Source organism: Cetorhinus maximus, chromosome 9, assembly GCF_964194155.1.
Source record: "Cetorhinus maximus chromosome 9, sCetMax3.hap1.1, whole genome shotgun sequence".
NCBI classification, from domain to species: domain Eukaryota; kingdom Metazoa; phylum Chordata; class Chondrichthyes; order Lamniformes; family Cetorhinidae; genus Cetorhinus; species Cetorhinus maximus.
Genome location: NC_135887.1, coordinates 11,024,554 through 11,048,526, shown reverse-complemented (window position 1 = coordinate 11,048,526; position 23,973 = coordinate 11,024,554). Strand labels below are relative to the sequence as shown.

The following is a 23,973-nucleotide window of genomic DNA, read 5'->3' as shown; positions in this document are numbered from 1 at the left end:
AAAGAGAAAATCTCCACTTGATGTTTGCTACTGAACATCTTATTTTGTTTTATTGAATATTCTGGCCCTATGACATACAAAGGAATTCTGTGCAATACTAACCTAGAAAACCAGCCTCCACAACATATATTGTACAGTTAGGCAGATGAGAAAGTGCTTGCATATGAATGTCTATAATTTAGTTAAAGAGACCATAACTTCTTTCAATACTGACTACCAAATGCAAATATAAAATTGATAGTTACTGTAGTTTCTTAAGAAATTACCATAGTCCAGGTAAAATTTATGTTATTCAATGCATCATTAGTGTAATGGAAATTTTGTTAATAACCTGCCAACCAATAAACTAATATCTGACATTATGGACTGATTATACAATCCCAACTATGCAGTCCTGTGCTTGGCCCCGAGAAAGTTGAGTTTACCCTCTCGCACGAGGTTGGCTCAATGACATAATGTTAATATGCTCACAGCTAGGAGGGTCAGGAAAGCAGAATTTTTAGTGCCAGCAGCCAGTCAAGTGGTGAGAATGGTGATAATAGGATTAGGTAGGCAAAAGGCAGGCAACTGTCTTCCCTAAGGCCCCATTCCAAATAGACACTTGTGTGGCTGCAGTGCAACACAGGATTCCAGGCACTTTGTGGGGAGGCTAAAAGCAAAAAAACGGCGGATGCTGGAAATCCAAAACAAAAACAAAACTAAAAATACCTGGAAAAACTCAGCAGGTCTGACAGCATCTGCGGAGAGGAACACAGTTAACGTTTCGAGTCTGTATGACTCTTCAACAGAGTCATACGGACTCGAAACGTTAACTGTATTCCTCTCCGCAGATGCTGTCAGACATGCTGAGTTTTTCCAGGTATTTTCAGTTTTGTTTTTGTTGTGGGGAGGCTACCTAATTTCAATTTTGTTCCAACACTTTGTTGATGTGCAGTCTCCCAGTGTCTTTTGTGATGGCCTGTCACTTTGGGCCAATTTCAGTGCCTCAAACATACTGCAGGCCTTAAGCCTAAATTACTGGTAATATTGGTGGTGTGGTCTTAATGCACTTGCTTTATTTCCATTCCATACCAGCACTGAATATTTCTTCTGGAATTATGATGTATAAATAAAATAGATGGTTGCCAGTGAGATTCAAGTCAGCAACTGAATGGGGAATCTATGATATTCCCATGGCTGGAAGCTTGCAGTTCAAACTGTTTGTAACACTGTTAGAACCGCAAGAATTACATATTGCCTTCTAATTACTAGCGTTTCTATTATTTTCTCCCTATACACTCCTTGGTATTTCTTTCTCGTTTAAGTTCAAATTGTATTCCAGGACTTCCACAAATTATTAAAGCTAAATCTTCAGTGCAGCACCAAAAAATTCTGTACTGTCAGCTATTGTTGGGTGAGCCTGTCTATTCAGATGTACATTTAATATTCAATGGCATTATTCGATGAGGAGCCAGAAGTTCCTGCTTTTCCCTGGTCAACATTCTTCTATCAATCAACACAACCAACAACAGAATAACTGGTTATATATTTCACTGCTTCTTGTGGTATATTGGTGTGCTCAAAATAGCTGCTAAACTTCCCCACATACCGACCGTGACTGTACACCAAGAGTAATTGGTGTGAAGTGCCTTATTGCCATATGTTTCAGAGACATGTTGAGGCACTATATAAATACTTACTTTTCTCTTTTACCCATATTGTCAATCTACTGTATGAACAAACTTATGAAAAAATTCCTCAGCAACTAAAGATAAATTACTACTATCTTGACTTATATAATAAACACCAGTATGATTTTTAAGCAGGTACAGAGCAAATTCGTATTCTTGCATTGATTTAATTGGTCTAAGAGAAGTGAAAAAGAAAAATAGGAAAGAAACAAAATTAAAACAAGACAATAGAAAAGGCTTAGAAAATTGTCCTTTCTTAGAAAAGAAAAAGCATCCTAACCTAAGTTGACATTTTTTTAAGGAGTACTGTACCTGCGCAAGTGATTATAAAAGTAGCCACAAATTTTCTACAAAAATGGATTCTGGACTCATAATCCAGAAAATAACTTTTGACCCTAAAATTACAGCAACATTTTCAAAATGATTGTTTTTTTTGTGACTCTATGGATTCTTTATTTGAAATTAGCTGTTAAAAAAGTTGTATTTTCACTACAAAGTCAAGAATAGGTCAGGAACAGGAATTTCTGTTAGTTTGTCAAATCATTAATATTTGTGAAAAATAGAATATTTTCTTGCAAGACCATTCTATCAGGAAACCCTATGGGTAGATCAAGTTAATCTTGATCAGCTTTTGGCGACCATGCAGCAACTTGTTTTTCAGGCATCGTTTTAGCATAGCCCTTTAAATTGTTGATTCAATTACACATTAAACATAAAATATCACCTTTTGCCTTCACAATTTGTAATATAAAAAACCTATTCAACAAAAAGTCACATCAACAGCATATGTTTTGTAATATCATACCAACGCCTTTTGATGAACTGAAAGTGATGTTTTGCAGTCACGTGGATCCTTTTCATTTTAGTGGTTCTAAAATATGTAATATGTTAATCATATAGTTGGAAATAAGTTGGTCTGGGCAATACTACAATAGAAAGTAGGTATACAGAAAAAGGATACTCTTATACATAAGAACTAAGCTAGTCTGCCCCATCTGAAGTGCTGTAACAACGCAGGAGTCTGAATCCAGTTCTGCAACTCTTGTGTTCTCTGTACTGGAGTTCACTTGATCATCTTGTAATTCCAATCTGTACTGTTCTGATGGCATCTCAATTTCTGCAAGAGAGTATTATGAATGTGGAACATTTCAAATGATACTAGTTGAATGAGTGAATGTGCATTATGTTTTAATAGCTTCTCAAAGTTGTACAAGACATGTATCATTGCAGTGGTTTCATTAACAATTCCAGCTGAACTTAATGGCCAATGATTTATTTCCACCAAATTATTTTTATTAAGCTTTTTTATTCCGTTTAATATTTTAAATTTCAATAACTTTTTCTATCATTTTTTTCTCAGCATGTGGGCGATGTTGAGAAGTCTGCGTCTACCACCTATCCCTAGTTACCCTGAGATAATAGTGGTGGACTGCCTTCTTGATGCAGCAATTGTTTGTACAGAAGAAACCACTTTAAATGGCATTAAAAGTCAAACGTGTAGTATGGAATTATGGCCTCCCAGATAGGTTCCCTTCCCTGATGATTAATGAACCTGTTGGGTTTTTAATGACAATCCAGCAACTTCCACAATCACTTTCTGGTGCAAATCGACAAATTATGAACATATGAACAAGGAGCAGTAGGCCATTCAGCCCCTTGAGCCTGCTCTGGCATTTAGTAATTGCTGATCTGATAGTAACCTCAAATCTGCATCCCGCCTACCCCCAATAATCTATCATCCCCTTGCTTACCAAAAATCTATCCACCTCTGCCTTAAAAATATTCAAAGACTCTGATTCCACTGCCTTTTCAGGAAGAGAGTTCCAAAGACTTGTGACCCTCTGAGAGAAAAAAATTTGCCTCACTTCCGTTTCAAATGGGTGACCCCTTATTTTTAAACAGCGACCCCTTATTCTAGATTCTCCCACAAGAGGAAACATCCTCTCCACATCCACCCTGTCAAGACCCCTTATACGCTTCAATCAAATCACCTCTTACTATTCTAAACTCCAGTGGATACAAGGTTAACCTGTCTAACCTTTCCTCATAAGACAACCCGTCCATTCCAGGTGTTAGTCTGGTAAACCTTCTCTGAACTGCTTCCAACACATTTAGATCCTTCCTTAAATAAGGTGGCCAATACAGTCCACAGTACTCCAGATGTGGTCTCACTAGTGCTCTGTATAACTGAAACATAACCTACTTACTTTTGTTTTCAATTCCCCTCGCAAGAAGTGATAACATTCTATTAGCTTTCCTAATTACTTGCTGTATCTGCATACTAGCCTTTTGTGATTCATGCACTAAGACACCCAGATCCCTCTGCATCTCAGAGCTCTGAAATCTCTCACCATTTAGATAATATGCTTCTCTTTTATTCTTCCTGCCAAAATGGAAAGTTTCACATTTTCCCACATCATACTCCATTTGCCAGACCTTTACCCACTCACTTAACCCATCTGTATCTTTTTGGAGCCTCCTTATCTCCTCTTCACAACTTACTTTTCTACCTAACTTTGTGTCATCAGTAAATTTGGCAACCATCCCATCCATCTTTTCATCCAAGCCAATTATATAAAGGGTAAACAGTTGAGGTCCCAGCATTGATCTCTGTGACACACCACTTGTTACATCTTGCCAACCTGAAAAAGACCCATTTATGCCAACTCTCTGCTTCCTGTTAGCCAGTCAATCTTTTATCCAGGCCAACATGTTACCCCCTATACCATAAGCTTTTATTTTCCGCAATAACCTTTAATGTGGCACTTTATCAAATGCCTTCTGGAAATCTAAGCACAGTACATCCACCAGTTCTCCTTTATCCACAACACATTACTTACTCAAATAACTCCAATTAGTTGGTTAAACATTATTTCCCTTTCACAAAAACATGTTGAATCTGCCTGATTGCCTTGAAATTATCCAAGTGCCCTGCTATAGCTTCTTTAATAGCTTCTAACATTTTCCCTATGACAGCTAACTGGCCTGTAGTTTTCTGCTTTCTGTCTCCCTCATTTTTTTGAATAATGGAGTTACATTTACTATCTTCCAATCTAATGGGACCTTCCCTGAATCTAGGGAGTTTTGGAAAATTAAAACTAATGCGACAACTATCTCACTAGCCACTTCTTTAAAGACCCTAGGATGAAGTCCATCAGGACCCGGCATTTGTCAGCCCACAGCTCCAACAACTTACTCAGTACTACTACTCTGGTGATTGTAATTTTCCCGAGTTTCTCCCTCCCATCCATTTCCTGATTTATAACTGCTTCTGGGATGTTACTCGTATCCTCTATAGTGAAGACGGTTGCAAATTAAATGTTCAATTCAGCTGCCATTTCTTTGTTTTCCATTATCAATTCTCCAGGCTCACTTTCTATTGGGCCTACGCTCACTTTGTTAACTTGTTTCTTTTTTAAATAATTATAGAAACTGTTACTGTCTGTTTTTATATTTCTGGCTAGTTTTCTCTCACACTCTATTTTTTCCCTCCTTATTAATCTTTTAGTCATCCTTTGCCATTCCTTATATTCTGTTCAATCTTCTGATCTTCCCCCTATCTTTGCACAATTATATGTTTTTTTAAAAAGTGTGATACTATCCATCCCTTGGACTTTTTCTTCCTCGTTGGAATGTATCTATTCTGTGTATTCTGAAGTATCTCCTTAAATGTTTGCCACTACATCTCTATTGACCTATCCCTTAAAGTAATTTGCCAATTCACTATTTATTGATTTCAATTTCTCAACTTGCACAATGGGATTTGAACTGGTAACCCTGTGTTGTTAATCCAATAGTATACATTAACCAGGAGGCTACTATGCCCACCAAAATAAATTTTATGAATGGCTGCTAGCTCCTGTAGCAAACATGGTGACAGTAATGGTACCTGTCGCATTGTGATTCATTTTGGGAAAATGCCTGACCACATTGTCCAGGGCCATTAGGTATTACTTTGCCTCCTCAGATGCTCCTTTCAACAAAATTCATTCAACCCACAACAAAATTTACATGTTCACGACACTTTCAAGGGTTATAAACAGAATACATTGTCACTCATGGGCGAGACTAGGCTTGTCAGGCCATCATTAGATAGACTCTGCATTCCACAGCTGCTCGCCAATTATCCTTTGTGTATTACATCATTTCTAATCTTTGTGCTATATGTAGCTGCACTGTGAATACAGTTCAAGAATAATAATTCAATTGCTATTATCAACTACTTTGAAAAGGCACAGAAACGGCCAGTGCATACTTTGGGAACCTTCTGTTTCAGGATGCTGGTTATCAACTGGGATAAGAGTGTGATTTTTTAATATTCTTTCATGGGATGTGGGTGTTGCTGGCTATGTCAGTATTTATTGCCCATCCCTAATTGCCCTTGAGGTGGTGGTGAGCTGCCTTCTTGAGCCGCTGCAGTCCATGTGGTGTAGGTACACCCACAGTGCTGTTAGGGAGGGAGTTCCAGAATTTTGGCTCAGCAACAGTGAAGGAACGGCAATATATTTCCAAGTCACGGTGGTGAGTGGCTTGGAGGGAGGGAAACTTCCAGGTGGTGGTTTTCCCGTGTCTGCTGCCTTTGTCCTTCTAGATGGTAGCGGTCACGGGTTTGGATAGTGCTGTTTAAGGAGCCTTGGTGAGTTCTTGCAATGCATCTTGTAGATGGTACACATTGCTGCCACCGTGTCGGTGGTGGAGGGAGTGAATGTTTGTGAATGGGGTGCCAATCAAGCGGGCTGCTTTGTCCTGGACAGTGCCAAGATTCTTGAGTGTTGTTGAAGCTGCACTCATCAAGGCAAGTGGAGAGTATTCCATCACACTCCTGACTTGTGCCTTGTAGGTGGTGGACAGGCTTTGGGGAGTCAGGAGGTGAGTTACTCGCCACAGGGTTCCTAGCCTCTGAGCTACTGTTGTAGACACAGTATTTATATGGCTAGTGCAGTTCAGTTTCTGGTCAATGGTAACCCCCAGGATGTTGATAGTGGAGAATTCAGCGATGATAATGCCATTGAATGTCAAGGTGCCATGGTTAGATTTTCTCTTGCTGGAGATGATGGTTGCCTGGCACTTCTGTGGCGCGAATGTTATTTGCCACTTATCAGCCCAAACCTGGATATTGTCGAGGTCTTGCTGCATTTGGTCATGCAATCCCTCAGTATCTGAGGAATCGCAAATGGTGCTGAACATTGTGCAATCATCAGCGAACATCCTCACTTCTGACCTTATGACGGAAGGAAGGTCATTGATGAAGCAGCTAAAGATGGTTGAACCTAGGACACTACCCTGAGGAACTCCTGCAATGATGTCCTGGAACTGAGATGATCGACCTCCATCAACTGTAACCATCTTCCTTTGTGCTATGTATGACTCCAAACAGCAGAGAGTTTTCCCCGATTCCCATTGACTCCAGTTTTGCTAGGGCTCCTTGATGCCACACTCGTTCAAATGCTGCCTTGATGTCAAGGGCAGTCACTCTCACCTCACCTTTGAAGTTCAGCTCTTTTGTCCATGTTTGAAACAAAGCTGTAATGAGGTCAGGAGCTGAGTGGCCCTGGCAGAATCCAAACTGAGAATCAGTGAGCAAGTTATTGCTAAGCAAATGCCACTTGATAGTACTTATGATGACCCTTTCCATCACTTTACTGATGATCAAGAGTAGACTTGAGAGAGAGAGATCAACATGGAAGTAATGACAGACAGTCTGTTTATGGTTATAGTGTGTCATGGTAAGAAGATTGTGATGGGTAAGGCAAGTTCTGAAGCCTCAGCAGGTGACAGAATGGATCCCAGCTGGGAAAAGACTGGGGGGAATTTTAACTTGAAAGATCTAGTGGAGTTGGCAGCAGGTGGTGGTTAAAAACACTAACAGCTTCAAGCTACCAACTTCCGCATTTAATTACAGGCTGTTCAGCTGTATGTGAAAACCCTTCGGTATAATTAGTATGGCTGGCCTGGTAGTGGACACATCTGCCTCTGAATTTCCGGTATCATGGAATATAGAGATATAGTTACGTGGAATGTAAATATGAGGTACATTTCATATATAATTTGGACGTTCACTTTAGGATTGAATAAATGGTTACAATTTGTTAATGGGCAGAAAAGGGCTAAAAGTTTTTTTTATACATTTTGCACACACAGGGACAACTCTGAATTTAATTAAAGACAGATGAAGTGCTTCATGTGTTTAGAATTGACCGGAATTTTAAAAAGCCTTTTTCAGACTCAGGTACCTGATATGGACTAGTCTCAAGACTAGTGGGGCCCCCTACCCTCCACCCCTAACCCCACCCCTTGTAACTACACCCCTACCTCACCCCCTAGTCTTCAATCCCTTACCCACCGCCCATACTCCCAATAGGAAAAAACAATTCAGGCCAGTACTTATTTCCCAGTTTTTACTGTTTTTCGTTCTGGGAACCTCACCTCCTACCCACCACCAACCCCTTCCAGGTCGGGCGCTGGCCAGAACCGCAAGTGACATCAGAGGCCTGCACACTGGCAGCCCTGTGGTACCACGAGCAAGCTAAGTTTTGGACTGTGCCAGCTGGGAAGGAGAGACAGAAAGAGAGAGACACACAGGCACAGAGACAGAGGGAGAGATACAGGCAGAGAGAGAGAGACACACAGGGAGGAAGAGCCATGGACAGCAAGAGAGAGACACAGCGAGAGAGAGAGAGACAGACACATACACACAGGGACACCAGGCACAGACACAGAGAAATAGGCAGAGACAGGGAGAAGTCTTCCTTTTTCTGCTACTCCTACATGATGAAATCCCTGTGGCTTCAGCTGAGGTAGAGGCTGCTCAGATACCTGGTCTGACCGCTGAGATGCTCTTGGTTGGCATCCTCCAGCTTTGGAGCTCATGGGGGCCACACCAAAGAACTTGGCAGGGGGAGACTCAGCCATTGAGGCATAATGCAGCATATGGGACACTGACGGAAAGGCAACAGGTGAGAAGCAGAAACATGGTGAACAGAATTCCCATTCCATGTCATGGCCCACCTGCACTTCCCTGCTAACAATGAACTGGACAGCACTATCTTACACATCAGTGAAGCACTGAGGGGAAAAGGCTAGATCTTGCTCAATTGTTTTCAGTGTGGCACAGTGTGCAAGTCATTGGTGAGGGCCAACATGCACTTGCTGGAGTGCCACCTTTGATGCTTCATGCAGACAGCTACTCTTTCCATGGACAAAGGTATCATCACAAAGGCTTGCAACATCATGACACTCATGCTTGAGATGGATGCCTCCAATCTCTCCTCAAACTTACAACATGCCACTAGAAAGTTAGTCAGTATCTCATATTTTTTGTTGGTGCTCCTGAATTAACCTCCTCATTGACAGCCCTAGAGGTTCAGGCAACTGCGTCCAGCCGAGCAGAGCTGGAAGCATCCTGCTCCCTCTGGAGGGAATTCTTCACTGCTGTACCAGCCCCACCATTTACTCCTGGTCACTTGTGATGTTAGAGACACCAGGTGAAACCACAACTACCTGTCTTACAGGTCCCATCGAAGTGCATATATCTGAGCTTCTGCATGGTCTGCATGAATCTTGTGATGTTGCACCCTCAAAGTGGCATCCTCTGAGGAGTTTTCATCCTCATCCTGTGGAAGAACATTGTGCAGATCATCATATTTCACTGGCAGATGACACCAAGTCAACATGAGTGACTGTTATATACCTTGTAGTTGTGATTAATTCTGTCACCAGGGAGCTGGGTTGCTCTCCAACTCCGATAGCCATGTGTGTCAAGACTCAGTTTACCTTTAGCGCAATCTCCTTTGCAACAATCAGTATTGAGATGGTTGGAGGGCCGACTCGTTGTCTACCTCTCCCTGGTGCTCGGCCCTCTTCTCCTCCAAGTAAAGAAAGTACAGAGCTGAGTAAGAGTAATCAAAGGACATTAAAGATTGGCAGACTGAACTGGCTAGGGAAAAATTGCCTTTTCATAGTAGAGAAGCTGCTGGTAATTTAAGTGACCCCAGTTCAGAAACAAGTTTCGATGTTTTAAAGTACTCCTGGTTAGTAACAAAATTTGATCATGATGACATTAAAGCATTCTTTTTCTTTATAGCCTTTGAGAAGCTTGCAGATAGGTTAGAGTGGCCTGAAGAAATTTGGACTCTCCTGATGCAGGTCCAATTAACAGGAAAAGTCCATGAGATTTGTTCCCTGCTGTCTGCTGAGAGCTCTTCAAACTATGAGTAAACAAAAAATGCTATCCTGAGTGCTTATGAGTTAACACCAGAAACATTTCACCAGAAATTTAGGAACGTTTGCAAGAAGTCCACCCAACCCTTTCTTGAATTTGTAAGAACTAAACAACTTGCATTCGACCAGTGGATGTGAGCACTAAAAATTGACTACACATACGAGGAGATAAGATAATCCTGTTGAAGGAGTTCAAAAATTGTCTCCTGTACAGACTTAAAACCCATATAGAGGAACAAGAGTTTTAAGAGGCAGACAAGCAGCCATTATAGCAGACGAATATGAATTAATCCACAAATCTCCAACTCAAAATAAACTTGAGTCTAATAATTGTTACAAGATAGGGAGAGATAGGGTGGAGATAGATGAAGCAGGAACAGGCTCAGGAGAAAAGGAGAGTAGGTAAGAAAAAACAGATCAATATCCAGCTCTTAAAATGAGCAACCTGGATGGTAAACTAGCAGGGGCATGCCCAGTGTACTTTCAGCATGGAAAGCCTGGACATATGGGAAAATTATTGGCATTCCAAAAGACCAACAGGGGGTGCTACAGTCAAGACAGTGGCCTGGTCATGAGGATGGTGAACCTGTGCTCAATTGTAGCAGGGAAGGACCAGCAAAGCTACCAGAACCTTTCCCACAAAAGGAAAACAGCTTCCTCTGTATCCCAGGCATCAGGAAAAGAGATAACTACCCTCAGGGACACTGGGTGCCTTCAAACGCTACTTGTGCAAGGGCTGCTGATATGCCACCCAAAAGCAGAAATACCATAGTATTGATAAAAGGACTTACTGACAAATGCTTGACGGTTCCCTTAGTTAAAATCTACCTGCACAGTAAGTTGGTCACTGGTGTAGTGACAGTTGGGGGTGGGGGGATCAAGCCTATTGCTGGGAAATGACTTGGTGTGGTGTCAGTACTGTGTCCAGAACAGTCCATGGAAACTGGGGAATACTAAAGGGAACAAACAAAATTCTGCTCAGCTGCAGAGGGCTGAGGAAATCCCAAAAAGCCTACATGAGACAATATGGCAGTAAGGATTAAGGAGGTTAAAAGGAAAGCCAGTAAAATTTAAAGAGGCTAAAATAGAGCCAAAGGTGCTGGGATAGAAGCAGCAGAGGTTGAAGAGAATGCAATAGAGGTATGGTTAACAGAGACCTTCAAGAAAACTGGCCTCCTGGTAATAAGACTACAAGTAACTAATTTAATGACCTGCAGAAAGTCCAGCTCTTCAAGAGATTCCTGTAACAACTGAAATATGACTTTGGCTTTTAAATTCACTTAACTACACTAACCTCTTCTTTACCAGGCCTGCATTTTGTTGTTTTTCACAAAACAAGCTAATCACGTGAATTACTATTCTTTTGCTTATAACTTGTAAAAGTGCACTATTCTCTGTAACAATATTTTCTGAGTGTGTGCGCGTGTGAGTGACACGCATTAGATTTTTGGGTCAACATGGAAATAAACAATCCTCTTCGTTTAAACACACAAAAGGTTTCCAGCTGGTTATTTAAATTGTCCACACACTGAGAGGTTAAGAAACACATAACTCTTCCTTTTAAAAAAAATACCATGATCATGGACAGTATAGTAAGGGAAAAGGGGTTTCATTTCTCCCTTATCCTTGTCCATAACATGTTTGAAGTCTATCCATCCCCTGACAAGTCTAGGTGCTTCTGAAATTTGCAAGAGATTCTTCTAATATATGTCAGTGACCAGAAAGGTCAAGAAAAAACTGAGATGCATTGTGCACTCCAAGTATGTTTGCTTGTCTTTCATGAAACAAAACTGGCAAATGTCTTTGGAACAAATTGTCTCAACCACCTTGCAGGATATTAAATAAGTCAACCAAACATCTAATTTGCAAGAAATGCCATTACCTACTATTTTACTTTTAGCAGTTCAACATTACTGTGACATATTTTACCTTACACTCCACTAACTAAGATTAAATGATGTTAAGAAAAGAGGGGAAAAAATGAAACAAAATATTTAACTTAGGCGGGCAGCCTTAAACTTCCTTTGAGACATTTAACAAATATTTGCGTAGGAGCTGATAACATGATTCTATGTAAATATGTCAAACGATTCAAATTTTTTTGGCATGCATAGTACGATGCTTATGGTGCTCTTATGATGGTGGGGAGTGGGAGTAGTTAGAATTTGGGGTACCAGCAAACAGTATGAATTGTCTTCTCCCCAGTTGCTGTCTTGTTATCAAGAACAACAGAAGGAAGACAGAGAAGGAAAAGATATAAGCATGTGTGGGAAAAAAAGTGAAAGGACAGAAGGGCCAGCAAGGACAAACGCTTCATATTTTTGTTTCAGCCTCCCTTTCAGTAGCCATTCCAATAGGGCACTGTGCAACTATAGTACTGCTCAAGTGGCCTGATGGATTATGGGGCATATTTAATTGAAATATTTTCAAGGCTGCAATAGGCCTGTATACTGTCTGTTCACAGGCTCTCAGTGTCCTTCATAATGGAAGTATGCACTGCGCTGTATTAGGCCTCCGGATCTGGGAAGAAGGACATTCGCTATCGCATTATCCACATCACAGGAAACATTTCTGATAATTTAACAAATTAACTTAGAGGAAGAAAAGTTAGGCTAGTGCTTTCTGTTCAAATTAGTCTCTCATTCTTTCAAACAACAAGACTCACATTATTTCCTTTTTTGCAGAAATTATCAATCTTAATGTCTACATGGACTCTCAAGTCAGGTTTGCCTTGTTGCTAGGCTGCTTTAGTTACATCAGATGAGAAGTGACCAGATGCATCCCAGCACAGTTCTATAGTAAATTTCAAACAGCCGAAGTGGGAAATATGCATTTTCAAACAGTAGCATAATTTAATTGGTTCCAGCAGTCTCTCAAAGGCTCCCTGTCAGTTAGGGTTAGTTAGCAACTAGGTAGACCCAACACAGGAATCTCTATGTTAGCATTAAAATCAACACCTCCACAAAAATGAGAGATAATGGCTGGACTGTTTTTTAAAAAATAGTATGGCGGTATATTTTGAATGGAAAGTATTGTTCCTAGATTTTCTTTCGCCTTTAACGAACATTGAATCTTCTGTTTTTTGTCTAAAAATGGGTATGTCATTCTAGCACGATTGGGTAATTTTTTGAATGTGCACTAACTACTATTTGGATATGCCTGGCTTCCAGGCTAAACATGCCGCTGGCAGCACATTCAGGAAATTGGTTCTTATGAGGCATTAGTACTTGTTACCACAAGTTCTTAATAGTTGACAAAATGTAAGCAAAATTAGTGTTAACCCATACTGATATACAGGAAGATATCCTGAAACAACACTACTTATTTGTCCAGTATTCCTGTTTAGGTTTTCAAACTTCCCTCTGGAAAAGGGATCCCAGAGGTTTCACCACCATCAGATTTTTGCCTGTTCCTCCATTTGCTGATTTACTATATCTATATTGCTTTATACTATTGAACACTTTGCAATTATAGCATTGTTTTCCTTTAGACTGTTGGTGTTATCTTTCAGAATTTAGTAGAGGGGTCTGGCACATAAAGGGTTAACGTGGGGCTGAGTACAGCCTAAACAGTGATGCAAGAGAACACGTGACCTGCACCTAGGGGTCAGTGTAGCGTTGGACAGAGCAGCATGTAGAAGCACGCATGGGGGCAACTCCTAGCTTGGACCTTTATTGTACCCATGCATATAGTTTCTAGTACTTACTGGTGAACTACCTAAGGCTACGAACACCTTAAGATCTACCGGACTACACGTGACACCTGACAACATTGTGGCAGTGAAACATCAGAGACTGCAGAAGAAAACTGATGGAAAAATTAAAGAAGCATTCTGACCTGAAGAAAAGCTCAAAAAATGAAGGCGCACAAGGAAATCGCCAGAGAGAAGCTCCAAAGAAAGGCTTGGAGGCTGAAAGCAACAATTAAATTCCTGCCTGAAACTCCAAAGAATCCCATGGAAGTCCAGCTTCAATCCCATGGGGTGCAAAGTCAGCAGACCTAGCGGGGGGAGCTAAAGGTTTAAAATTCCTGGACTGAAAAAAGTTAAATACTGCAGTGGGCTGAAATTGTCATTTAAAATCAGTCCTAGAAACTCAATTCCCCAGTTGGCGCCTGAATAAGTGGCAGCCGAGCTTGCTACGAATAAAGAAAAAAATTTGGAAATTAATCGTAACTGAGTAGGCAGCTTAAAAAAAACCCAGCAAAAGCCAGATTTGACGCTTCAAAAGACCCAAGAACATTGCACTAAAGCGGGGAAGACTCTAACCAGTCAATCGAGGCAACCATTGTTGAAAAAATATAAACTCTGAAATTGCAAGCACCATTATTGCGGGAGCCCGCCAAAACGGGCAAGTGCGGGGAAAACCCTTTGAGAAGAAGTCTACAGTGTTTCGGAAAACTCTTAAAGTGGAACTTGCAATTTAAAAATTTTAACCATGGATCAGGAATCCACTCTTTTCAAGATCAATTTGGGCTTATCCAAGGTCCAGATCAATCACAAAATTGGGGACTATGGAGACAGAGATTCCTTAGATATATGATTGCTTCAGGTCTGCATAAAAAGACAGAAGCAGAACAAGTTATCACATTGTTTTATGCAATAGGCCTGATAGCCAACGACATAATAGCAAGACCAGGAATCATCAAATCTGAAAAATTTGATGACGTTTTAAAATCATTCGACGCCTATTTTGACCTCAGAGGTAACAAAATCCTTGAAAGGAATAAATCTAATAAACACGTCCAGCAGCCAGGAGAACCCGTCGACTCCTTCACTAGTGAACTGTACAAAATGGCTGAAGGCTGTGACATGAAATCTGAGTTAATCAGGGATAGAATAGTTTATAGGAGTGGTGGATGATGCACTCAGATATACTTCAAGCGAAGGAAGATCTTGAGAAAGCCATCGAGGTTGTCAGACAATCTGAAATCAGTTTGCAACACAGATCCCATTTTAAGGGGAGAAAGCAAACCACAGTACAAAGTAAACCCTACTGTCCAGCTAGTGAAATAGCACAGAAACAGGGACGCTCCAGGCCAAGGGAAGCAATGCCCTAACCAATCAATAAACTGACCATCCCAGCACTGTGGAGCAAAGCGCCCCCCACAGGTGTGATCAATGTCTGGCAATTTCAGCCGTTGCTTTCAACGTAACGAATATGGCACGGGAAGCTGTGCAAAGCCAAAACACCAGAATGCAGGGAGGTCCCAAGAAGATTGACGAGGTCAAGACAGCACACCAAGGACACACAGCCATGCTTCTCGGTTGAGGTCAAAGATCCTGGATTTTCATTCTGGATTGCGGACATCTCAGTTAATGGTCATCTCACAAACTTTAGTCGGACATGGGAGCCAGTGTTATGATCCTATCGGACAAAGAAATGTGGCTGAGACGCCTCTGGCTATGAACAGCAGACCACTTTTTGGGCCCAGAGGAGCCTGACTTTCAGTCATAGGCATGCTTCTGGAAACACTAAAGTATGACGGCAAACATATATTTGCGCTCATGCACATCATCCATAACCAGTCTTTTTCTCTCTTGACCAGAGACGCCCGTGTAGCCCTGAATCTCCTCAAAACAGATGTTGTCAAAACAACCACTGTCACAAATTATACAGAACTGGAAGTTCCCCAGAGCTCGAACAAGAAAGATTCTCTTGACAGGGACTTCAGCTATGAATTGTCTTCTCTCTTTGCACGGCAGATTTGTCCAGTTTCATTACAGGTGCCAGAAGCCCCTCATTGATCAAACCAGCCAACTATTCAAGATGGTTACCATGACACCTCAAGTAGATGACAATCAAGAGAGGAACCAGCAATAAGAGGAGCCTCAACCTTCGACTCTGATGCCAGCTGGAGAAACCAGGTATGCAGATGAGTACAATGCATTTGACGTAGTCTACTTGGACTTCAGCAAGGCCTTTTGATAAGGTCCCGCATGGGAGACTGATAACGAAGGTAAGAGCCCATGGGATCCAAGGCAATTTGGCAAATTGGATCCAGAATTGGCTGAGTGGTAGGAAGCAGAGGGTGATGGTCGAGGGATGTTTTTGTGACTGGATGCCAGTGTCCAGTGGGGTTCCAAAGGGATCAGTGTTGGGTCCCTTGCTGTTTGTGATATATATAAACAACTTAGGCTTGAATGTAGGAGGGTTGATCACTAAGTTTGCGGATGACACGAAAATTGGTGAGGTGGTAAATAGTGAGGATAGCCTTAGATTACAGGAGGATATAGACGGGCTAGTCAGATGGGCTGATCAGTGGCAAATGGAATTTAACCCAGATAAGTGAGAGATGATGCACTTGGGCAGGACAAACAAGACACGGGAATACACGATGAATCGTAGGACCCTGGGAAGTACCAAGGATCAGAGGGACCATGGTGTGCATGTCCACCGTGCCCTTAAGGTAGCAGAACAGATAGATAAGGTGGTTAAGAAGGCATATGGGATACTTGCTTTTATTAGTCGAGGCATAGAACATAAGAGCAAGGAGATTATGCTGGAACTGTACAAAACGCTGGTTAGGCCACAGCTAGATTATTGCGCGCAGTTCTGGAATCCGCATTATAGGAAGGATATGATTGTACTAGAGAGAGTGCAGAGGAGATTTACCAGGATGTTGCCCAGACTGGAGAGTTTTAGTTATGAGGAGAGATTGGATAGACTGGGGCTATTTTCCCTGGAGCAGAGGAGATTGAGGGGGGGACATGATTGAAATAGGATAGACAGGAAGGAACTTTTCTCCTTGGTGGAGGGGTCAATAACCAGGGGGCATAGATTTAAGGTCAGGGCAGGAGGTTTAGAGGGGATGCGAGGAAGTATTTTTTCACCCAGAGGGTGGTGGGAATCTGGAACTCACTGCCTGAAAGGGTGGTAGAGGCGGAAACCCTCATAACATTTAAGAAGTATTTGGATGTGCATTTGTGATGCCATGGCACACAAGGCTATGGGCCTAGTGCTGGAAAATGGGATTAGAATAGTTAGCTACTTATTTGACTGGCGCAGACTCAATGGGCCGAAGGGTCTTTTTCTGTGCTGTTGACCTCTGACTCTATAAACCTTGAGACCACAGAGCAGATTCTGCAATCCCCAGCACAGCATGACAGTGCCACAAATGATGCTGGAACCGAGTAGCAACCATCCATTGACAACAGCGCACCACACAGCCAAAGACAAAGATGAACTTACTACCAAGTCACACCCTCACAACAGGAAGAGCCATCCTCCATCCCAGTGTGTGTCAAGGTGAGCTGCATGAAGGGGAGAAAAAACCCACCATAGAGACGAGCCCAGAGTTCGTCCGCCCTGAAGAGGATAAACCAACCCGCTATCTATCATTACATTTGGGGAATTGACAAAGAGCAATTCAATGCCAGAGAATGAAAAAAGAGGATGAGAAGACACCCAGATGCCAGAACAACCTCCAATTCAACAACGTTTATCTGCAGCGTCAGAGCCCACCACTCCTCTGACAGTAGTGAGAAAAAATGTGGAAGGCCTTCAGACCACCTAAACCTATGAACTCAGAGACATGTAATTATGTAAATACATGGAGGACATACTGGGATAACTTGTAAATACTTTGGATAAAGATATTTACCTCGGTGGGAGGTGGAGTAAGGGTCTGGCACAAAGGGTTAACATGGGATTGAGTACAGCACTGTCCACACAGTGATGTAAGAGAACACATGACCCACACCGAGGGGTCAGTGTAGTGTTGGACAGAGCCCTGTGTAGAAGGCATGGAGGCAGCTCCTAACTTGGACCTTTACTGTGTTTATGTATACAGTTTCTCATAGTTAAATACTTACTGTTGAACTACCTAAGTTCCAACAAACTATGCCCAACACCTTACAACAGATAGGGTCTCTAGGAGTATCAATATCTGCAGGGAGTCCTGAGGAATGCATCAATATAGAAAACAGAAAGTTTTATGTCATATTACATAAATGTATTGTAAGGGTGGACGCTCAGGCAGAGATGTGAAGTATGAATTATTCATTTCCAATTATATAAGCCAAGCCACCCAATATGTAACTATTTAATGATAGGACATGTAGCATAAACAAAACTTTCAAAGATAATTAATGTCCTTGGCCTATTTCACAGCTTAAAGTAGAACTAAAATCTACAAATGAAAACACCACAGGGAACAAAGGATATGACTTTCAAGTATTTTCTTTCCAAGAACTTTATTTGCTTTTAAGTGAAAACGTACACTTGCTGATAAGACTATTGCAGAAAAAGGAGTAGTAACTAAACATCTTATAATCATATAAGCAAAATGTGTGCTTTGGCATGAAAGAATCTTCCACTGACTCACATTTTGGTTTTGGTGTCATACTGCGCCAGATGATCTGAATACAGGCTCCACAACCCCACATTGTGCATTTTCAGAAGGCTTGAGTATGTTCAGAATGGAGCACCCTTGAGCTGTAGAGCTTAGTCACTAGTTTCTCACAACTGCTAAGTGGATTTAATTGAGAGCCAAGGTGCTTTGTCAATTCCTGAGAATCAGAATGCACCTTTCTATGCTATACTGACACTGTTGTTTTTTGATTATCCAACTGCAACATCACAGATAATTTTGGATGCCCTGATGAAACAGTTAAATGCCATTCTCCACTGTGCTCTGGTGTGTGGGGTTTATCACAGGGCAAATACTTAAACTGTGACTGATGTACAAGACATGTCATTAACTGGTTTGCCTGGCATAACCAGATAGCTCCATGGAGATCCTGCTCCAAATGTGCAACACTTCTCCCAGTCAGAAGGACAATGCATAATGTGGACCAAGGTCCTACATCCTTAGGGGGTTTGATGGCTTCTCTCCCTCGTCATACTTATCAACATCGCCCGCACTTTCCTCCAAGATGGTGATCATTTCTAGATGTGATTCTGACGAACTACATCTGGAATGATTATCTGTTGACATAAAAAAGGATGCTTTCAGTTTCTGACTTGGGATGATCCAGTTACTGCAGACATTTTTACAACAAGTATTAGGTTAGGTATATCGAGAACAATGAATAAAATCAGAGGAAATCTACATTCCTATGGGAAAAGATTTTCTGTGCGTCAATGTGCAACAAATTTAATAAACCACTTACCATTTTGTTCCATATTGTGCACTAAGAAAATCTGCCGTCACAATTTGCAAAATTTCAAACAGCATATTACAGAAAGCTTTATAAACATTTGTCATGTTATCATATTTCTGTATCTTTTTTTGAAAAAAAATAAATACTTACTGGAATTGGTAGACTCCAAAGGCTGTCTTGTTCCGAAGACTAAATTGTTTTGCTACCCTTTTCAATGCACAACTGAGAATTTTGTTCAGACATTTTTTGGTCCCATGGAATTTGTTTTAATTGCATGCTGTTTTAATTTTGCATGCCATTTTAAATATGCTTTCTGCAGTCCTCTGCATTTCTTACACTTTGAAAACTACATGAAAATGGCCCTGTTACGGACAGGCAGGTGGGGGGTTAATTTAAACATTACTAATTTCTCCTCTCACCACTTGTCCGTAAACAGATACGTCTTTTGATTTGTTTCCCTCTTTATAAGCAGTGGCATATTTCCCAGCCCCTTGATTTTGGTGCGATCCAATTTCCTATTAATAACCCCACAGCAAACTTGAGATAGGATGAACTCAAAGAGTTAATTTATTTGCACACACTCAAAATTCAGGTAGTAAAGAGAGGGATAATGAAAAGAAAGATTTACAGTACAGAGACCACAGAGAAAATAAATGTTGTTTCACATGCGTTCCAGAGTCAAGTCCAATGAGGTATTCCTTCTCAGAGGTTGGTGGGTTGAAAACCGATGCTGGATAATTCATTTTTCCGGTGGTGTTAACTCTTAAATATATCAAGTACTTTATGCCAATATCACCTGTATTGTGGAAGATGTGCTTTTTGGCTCAGGAGATGAGAATCACAACTTGGGAGAGAGGGTGAGAAATGAGATAATACTTGTTGGCCTGAAGTGTCATCACCAATAAATACATTTTGTGTGTTGACAAGCCACTGAAATTGGAAATAGCCATGAGGATATCTATATATAAAAATATACAGTGTGAGATCTTAGTCTCCTGCAGCACAGATCTTCCAGCTGTCTTTTGTTCTGCATGTTTTACGTGTTACTAGTTTTACTACCACAAAGACTTCAGCTTTACTAGAACTTGGCCTGCCGGGTGACACCTCTTATGTTGCCATTTTCTGCTCTTTATTGACACATGATATACCAAGTGACTTCAATTTTGCTTGAATTTTAATAAATTCAACTTAACATCTGATTCAGTGTCTTAATTCATTGCTAAAAGTAAATTAGGATGCATTATATCAGAATATGTTGCTTTCGCAGCTCAGTTATGGCATGTATACTTAATGCAACGGTTTATAAAACTATTTTAATTTTGTTCCATATTATGCACTAAGAAAATCTGCCTCCCCAGTTCCCAAAATTTAAACAGCATATTACAGAAAGCTTTATAAACATTTTAGTCAAGTTATCATATTTCTGCACCTTTATGCCCAATAGGTTCATAACAGTTAATTTCAAGACTTTTTTTTACAGTCATAGCCAAAGGAAAGTATGAAAAGCAAAACAGATGGTCAGGATTTTGTTATTGTAATTCTATTGAGCTTCGAAGCAAAATAGATTCAGCAATTCCCTATTCTGTTGTTAGTGAAAAATTACCTGTCATTTTCCCATTTACAACTTTGGCAACTCTGTAGCGAATAATAGCTCCAATCAACAGGTAAATATCATGGGCTGGACTCAAAATAATGTTTTCCAGAATAATGACACGTATTACTGCAGCAGGAACATTCTAGACGAAAGAATCACAAGTTAGAATTAATTAAATGTATCTGTGTACACACGCACGAGTAAAAGAAATTTACTCCAATGTCTCCAAATCACCCCCACATGCTATTTCTGAGGCCATTGTACCTCTTATCCAGGTGTTTGGAAGTGCATGAGATAGGAACCTATTAAGGAAGTTCAATTCCCTCTGTGCAGGAATATTTGAATTCTGTCCAGTGCCCTCCCACAGCAGCAAGGCTCATATCAACATTGAAAGCACTGAGGATCAAACCTGTGTCCCTCGATACTATGGTACAGCACAATGATAATCTAACACATTGGTCAAAAGAATTTTTTATAAAAGTATTACTCCACTTTCACAAAGTGATTACAGGATAAATATGACATTGACTCATTTGTTAATTTGCTAGGATGTTTTATCACTACTTCAAAGGATACTGTAGCACAAAGACAGTGAACACTTTAGTATTGATATCAAGAATGAGAAATTTGGTCACGAGTTTTGAAAGGCACTGTTTAAGAAATTGGCAACAAAATATGCTTGCTTATGTTAGTGAATCATAGCAATTAGTTAATAAATTAACAACTTAGATATTAATGCACATCAGTTACTGGGTTTTCCAGATACATATACATAATGGATAATACAAAATTCCAAGGTTAGTTTTATTTAATAATTTATCAGAGTATAATAGCAAGTGCCAAAAGATTTTTGACACAAATAGTCTTTTAGATATGGCTACTAGTAAATAAGCAAACACATCACAACTGAAGCAGATTGAAATTATTTGAGAAAGGTGCAAGCATTATTAGCTTCCTACAATGATATCTGCCTAGGTCTCTTTAGAAAAGGTATACATTGAAAGAAAATAATTGCTACTATTTAAAAGGTCATCTAAACAGCTACAGTAGCCAAAATAAAATTCTAAATGACAAATAAACAGATATTCAAGTTGGATACAGTTCTTAGCTTTGTAGAATTTCATTTTGTGACCATTTCCTTATTTGCTGCTACCTCATTAATAAAGTGACATTCAGACTTAGAGGCCTTTAAAACAAATATTCAATTGCACGCTTATATCAATATTTGTGACAACACAATAAAGTAAATGAGGCTGCACTGCTGCCTCTAGTGGTTTGAAGACTCACCAAAAGTGATGGTTTTATTTAGAAACATCTAGATGTAGCACCATCTCTGACACTAATAAAATTTATGGGGTCGTATCACAAGAGACCATCATTGTGGCCACCAGGGGCATAAGCAGCTCAGGATTATCTACCACAAACAGGGCAACAACGTAGTTTTGGGCTAGTTGGCTTTTGCAGACCTTCTTTAACCATGAGGGAGAATCGGAGTCGTCTAGAACAAAGTTGAGTTCTGAACTAAAAACAGCAGCTTTGTTTTGAGTTGCCATGCTTCAGGAAATGATGCTTCATACAAATATGGAGCTATGCTGTTCTGCAGCAGCAGCAGTACAATCAATTTAAGATCCAAGTATGGAAACACTAATTCTGACAATCAAAAGCAACAACTTTCATTAGTATAGTAATCAAATGTAGAAAAAGATGCAAAAGATGTTTCAGAGGCATGATAAAACAAACTGACAGAGCCGAAGTAAATATGAGGAGGGCTGACCACATACTGGGTGAAAGCGTGCATCTCTTAAGGAAGGTCTTAAAAGTTGAAGCCATTAGAATCTTTTGGTGGGAATTTCAGTGTGGGGCAACAGCTACTTAAAAGCTAATAAAAGGTCCAAAATTCAACAATTACAAGAATCATTTATCTTCCAAGATACTAAGAAAGTAAAATGAATATATTTAAGAAATCACTTTCAAGAAGTACTTCAGAAAATAACAGCTATGCTGTTTAAAACTGTCCACAAAAATGTCCATTATGGCTCTGAACAATGGAAGACATTTTTATCTTTTCAGCAATCTTCCACTTCAATAAGTAATTGGAAAGCACTGCTTATAATATCTCCAGTAATTACCTTACATTTTGTATAATGCTACTGAAGCACATGTATTAAATCTTTTGTAGCTAAACCTCCAGCACTACAACCCTCCGAAAATTCTGGGTTCCTCCAATTTTAGTGCATTCCCAACTTCCTTTGCTCCAACAATGGCAGACGTGTCTTTAGCTGTCTAGGCTCTAAAGCTCTGGAATTCCCTGCCTACATCTACCTCTCTCTTTTAAAGACACTCCTTCAAATCTGCATCTTTGACCAAATTTTGGTCACCTGCCTTAATGCATCTTTCTTTGGTGTCAAGCTTTGTCTGATTATGCTCCTGTGAAATGCCTTTGGTTGCTTTACCATGTTAAAGGTGCTGCATAAATGCAAGTTGTTCTTGTCCGTAAATATTGCACACCTACACTTGCCCTGCAAATATTAAGTTTTGGCTGGCGTCTGTTGCAGTTTATTTCAATTTCCATGAGATGTGCAGTGTCAGGTTATAAATTGTAGCAATCTCAATTTACATAATGTTTTATTTCATCCATAGATCATGGCATATAAGTCGACCTTTGAAGCTTCGAAAAATCCTTCCAAGAACAGGGTTCAACATATGCTGATGATAAAACATCAGCCACCGGTTTTTGTGTAGGTAGTCGCCATTTAGAAATGTGGGGAAAAAACACCGGTAATTCAAATTAAATCAATGTGTTGTATTTTCTGCAAGAATAGTTTGAACCAAAATCATAACACATTAAAAACCATCAATTCATCATCTTTGGCATCCAACCCAAGAGTTCGCCGAATTCATCCCAAGCCACTTTAACAATGGCATCATCATAAGGATCCCATTCTGGATCAGATGTGGTGCTTTGTTTCATAATCATCCCTCTACAACAAATCACCTTCCTCTCCATCCATTGAATTGGATATCCTGCATTTTTAAAAAACCACCTGAGCGATTGATTGCTGGCAAATCAAAATTTATGGGCGTCTCATCAGTGTTGCCAAGGTGACATAATAGGCACTCATGTTTTTGCCGCTGTCTGATGATGAATCGCTGGAAACAAATTTTTTTTAATCAAGGTAGTTGGTCAATTTTGGTAGTTTCTGAGCGATCTTATCTTCTGCCAACAATGTGAGAGATTTTCGTTCCATGAAGATGCTACATCAACTAACTGTCACTTTGAAATCTTTGCTGGACTCAGGGTTTGAATTGCCTCAAGTGTGTAAATACATTGCATTTCTGGTGACAATATAACCATTATGATGATTTTCGAGGACCCATTCCAATAC

The 23,973-nt window shown here is 40.3% G+C and overlaps 1 protein-coding gene across 1 annotated transcript in view; it reads right to left on the bottom strand.

The window, feature by feature from the left end:
* The window catches only part of LOC144684288 (nuclear pore membrane glycoprotein 210-like), a 165,074-nt gene that overhangs the window by 118,754 nt on the left and 22,347 nt on the right, over positions 1-23,973 (bottom strand). Inside the window, exons 6-8 of the mRNA XM_078547916.1 lie at positions 20,597-20,729; positions 2,632-2,787; positions 103-171 (exon numbers count right to left, since the gene is read on the bottom strand). Of these exons, the coding sequence (XP_078404042.1) occupies positions 103-171; positions 2,632-2,787; positions 20,597-20,729 (358 nt within the window). The remainder of the gene's footprint in view (positions 1-102; positions 172-2,631; positions 2,788-20,596; positions 20,730-23,973) is intronic.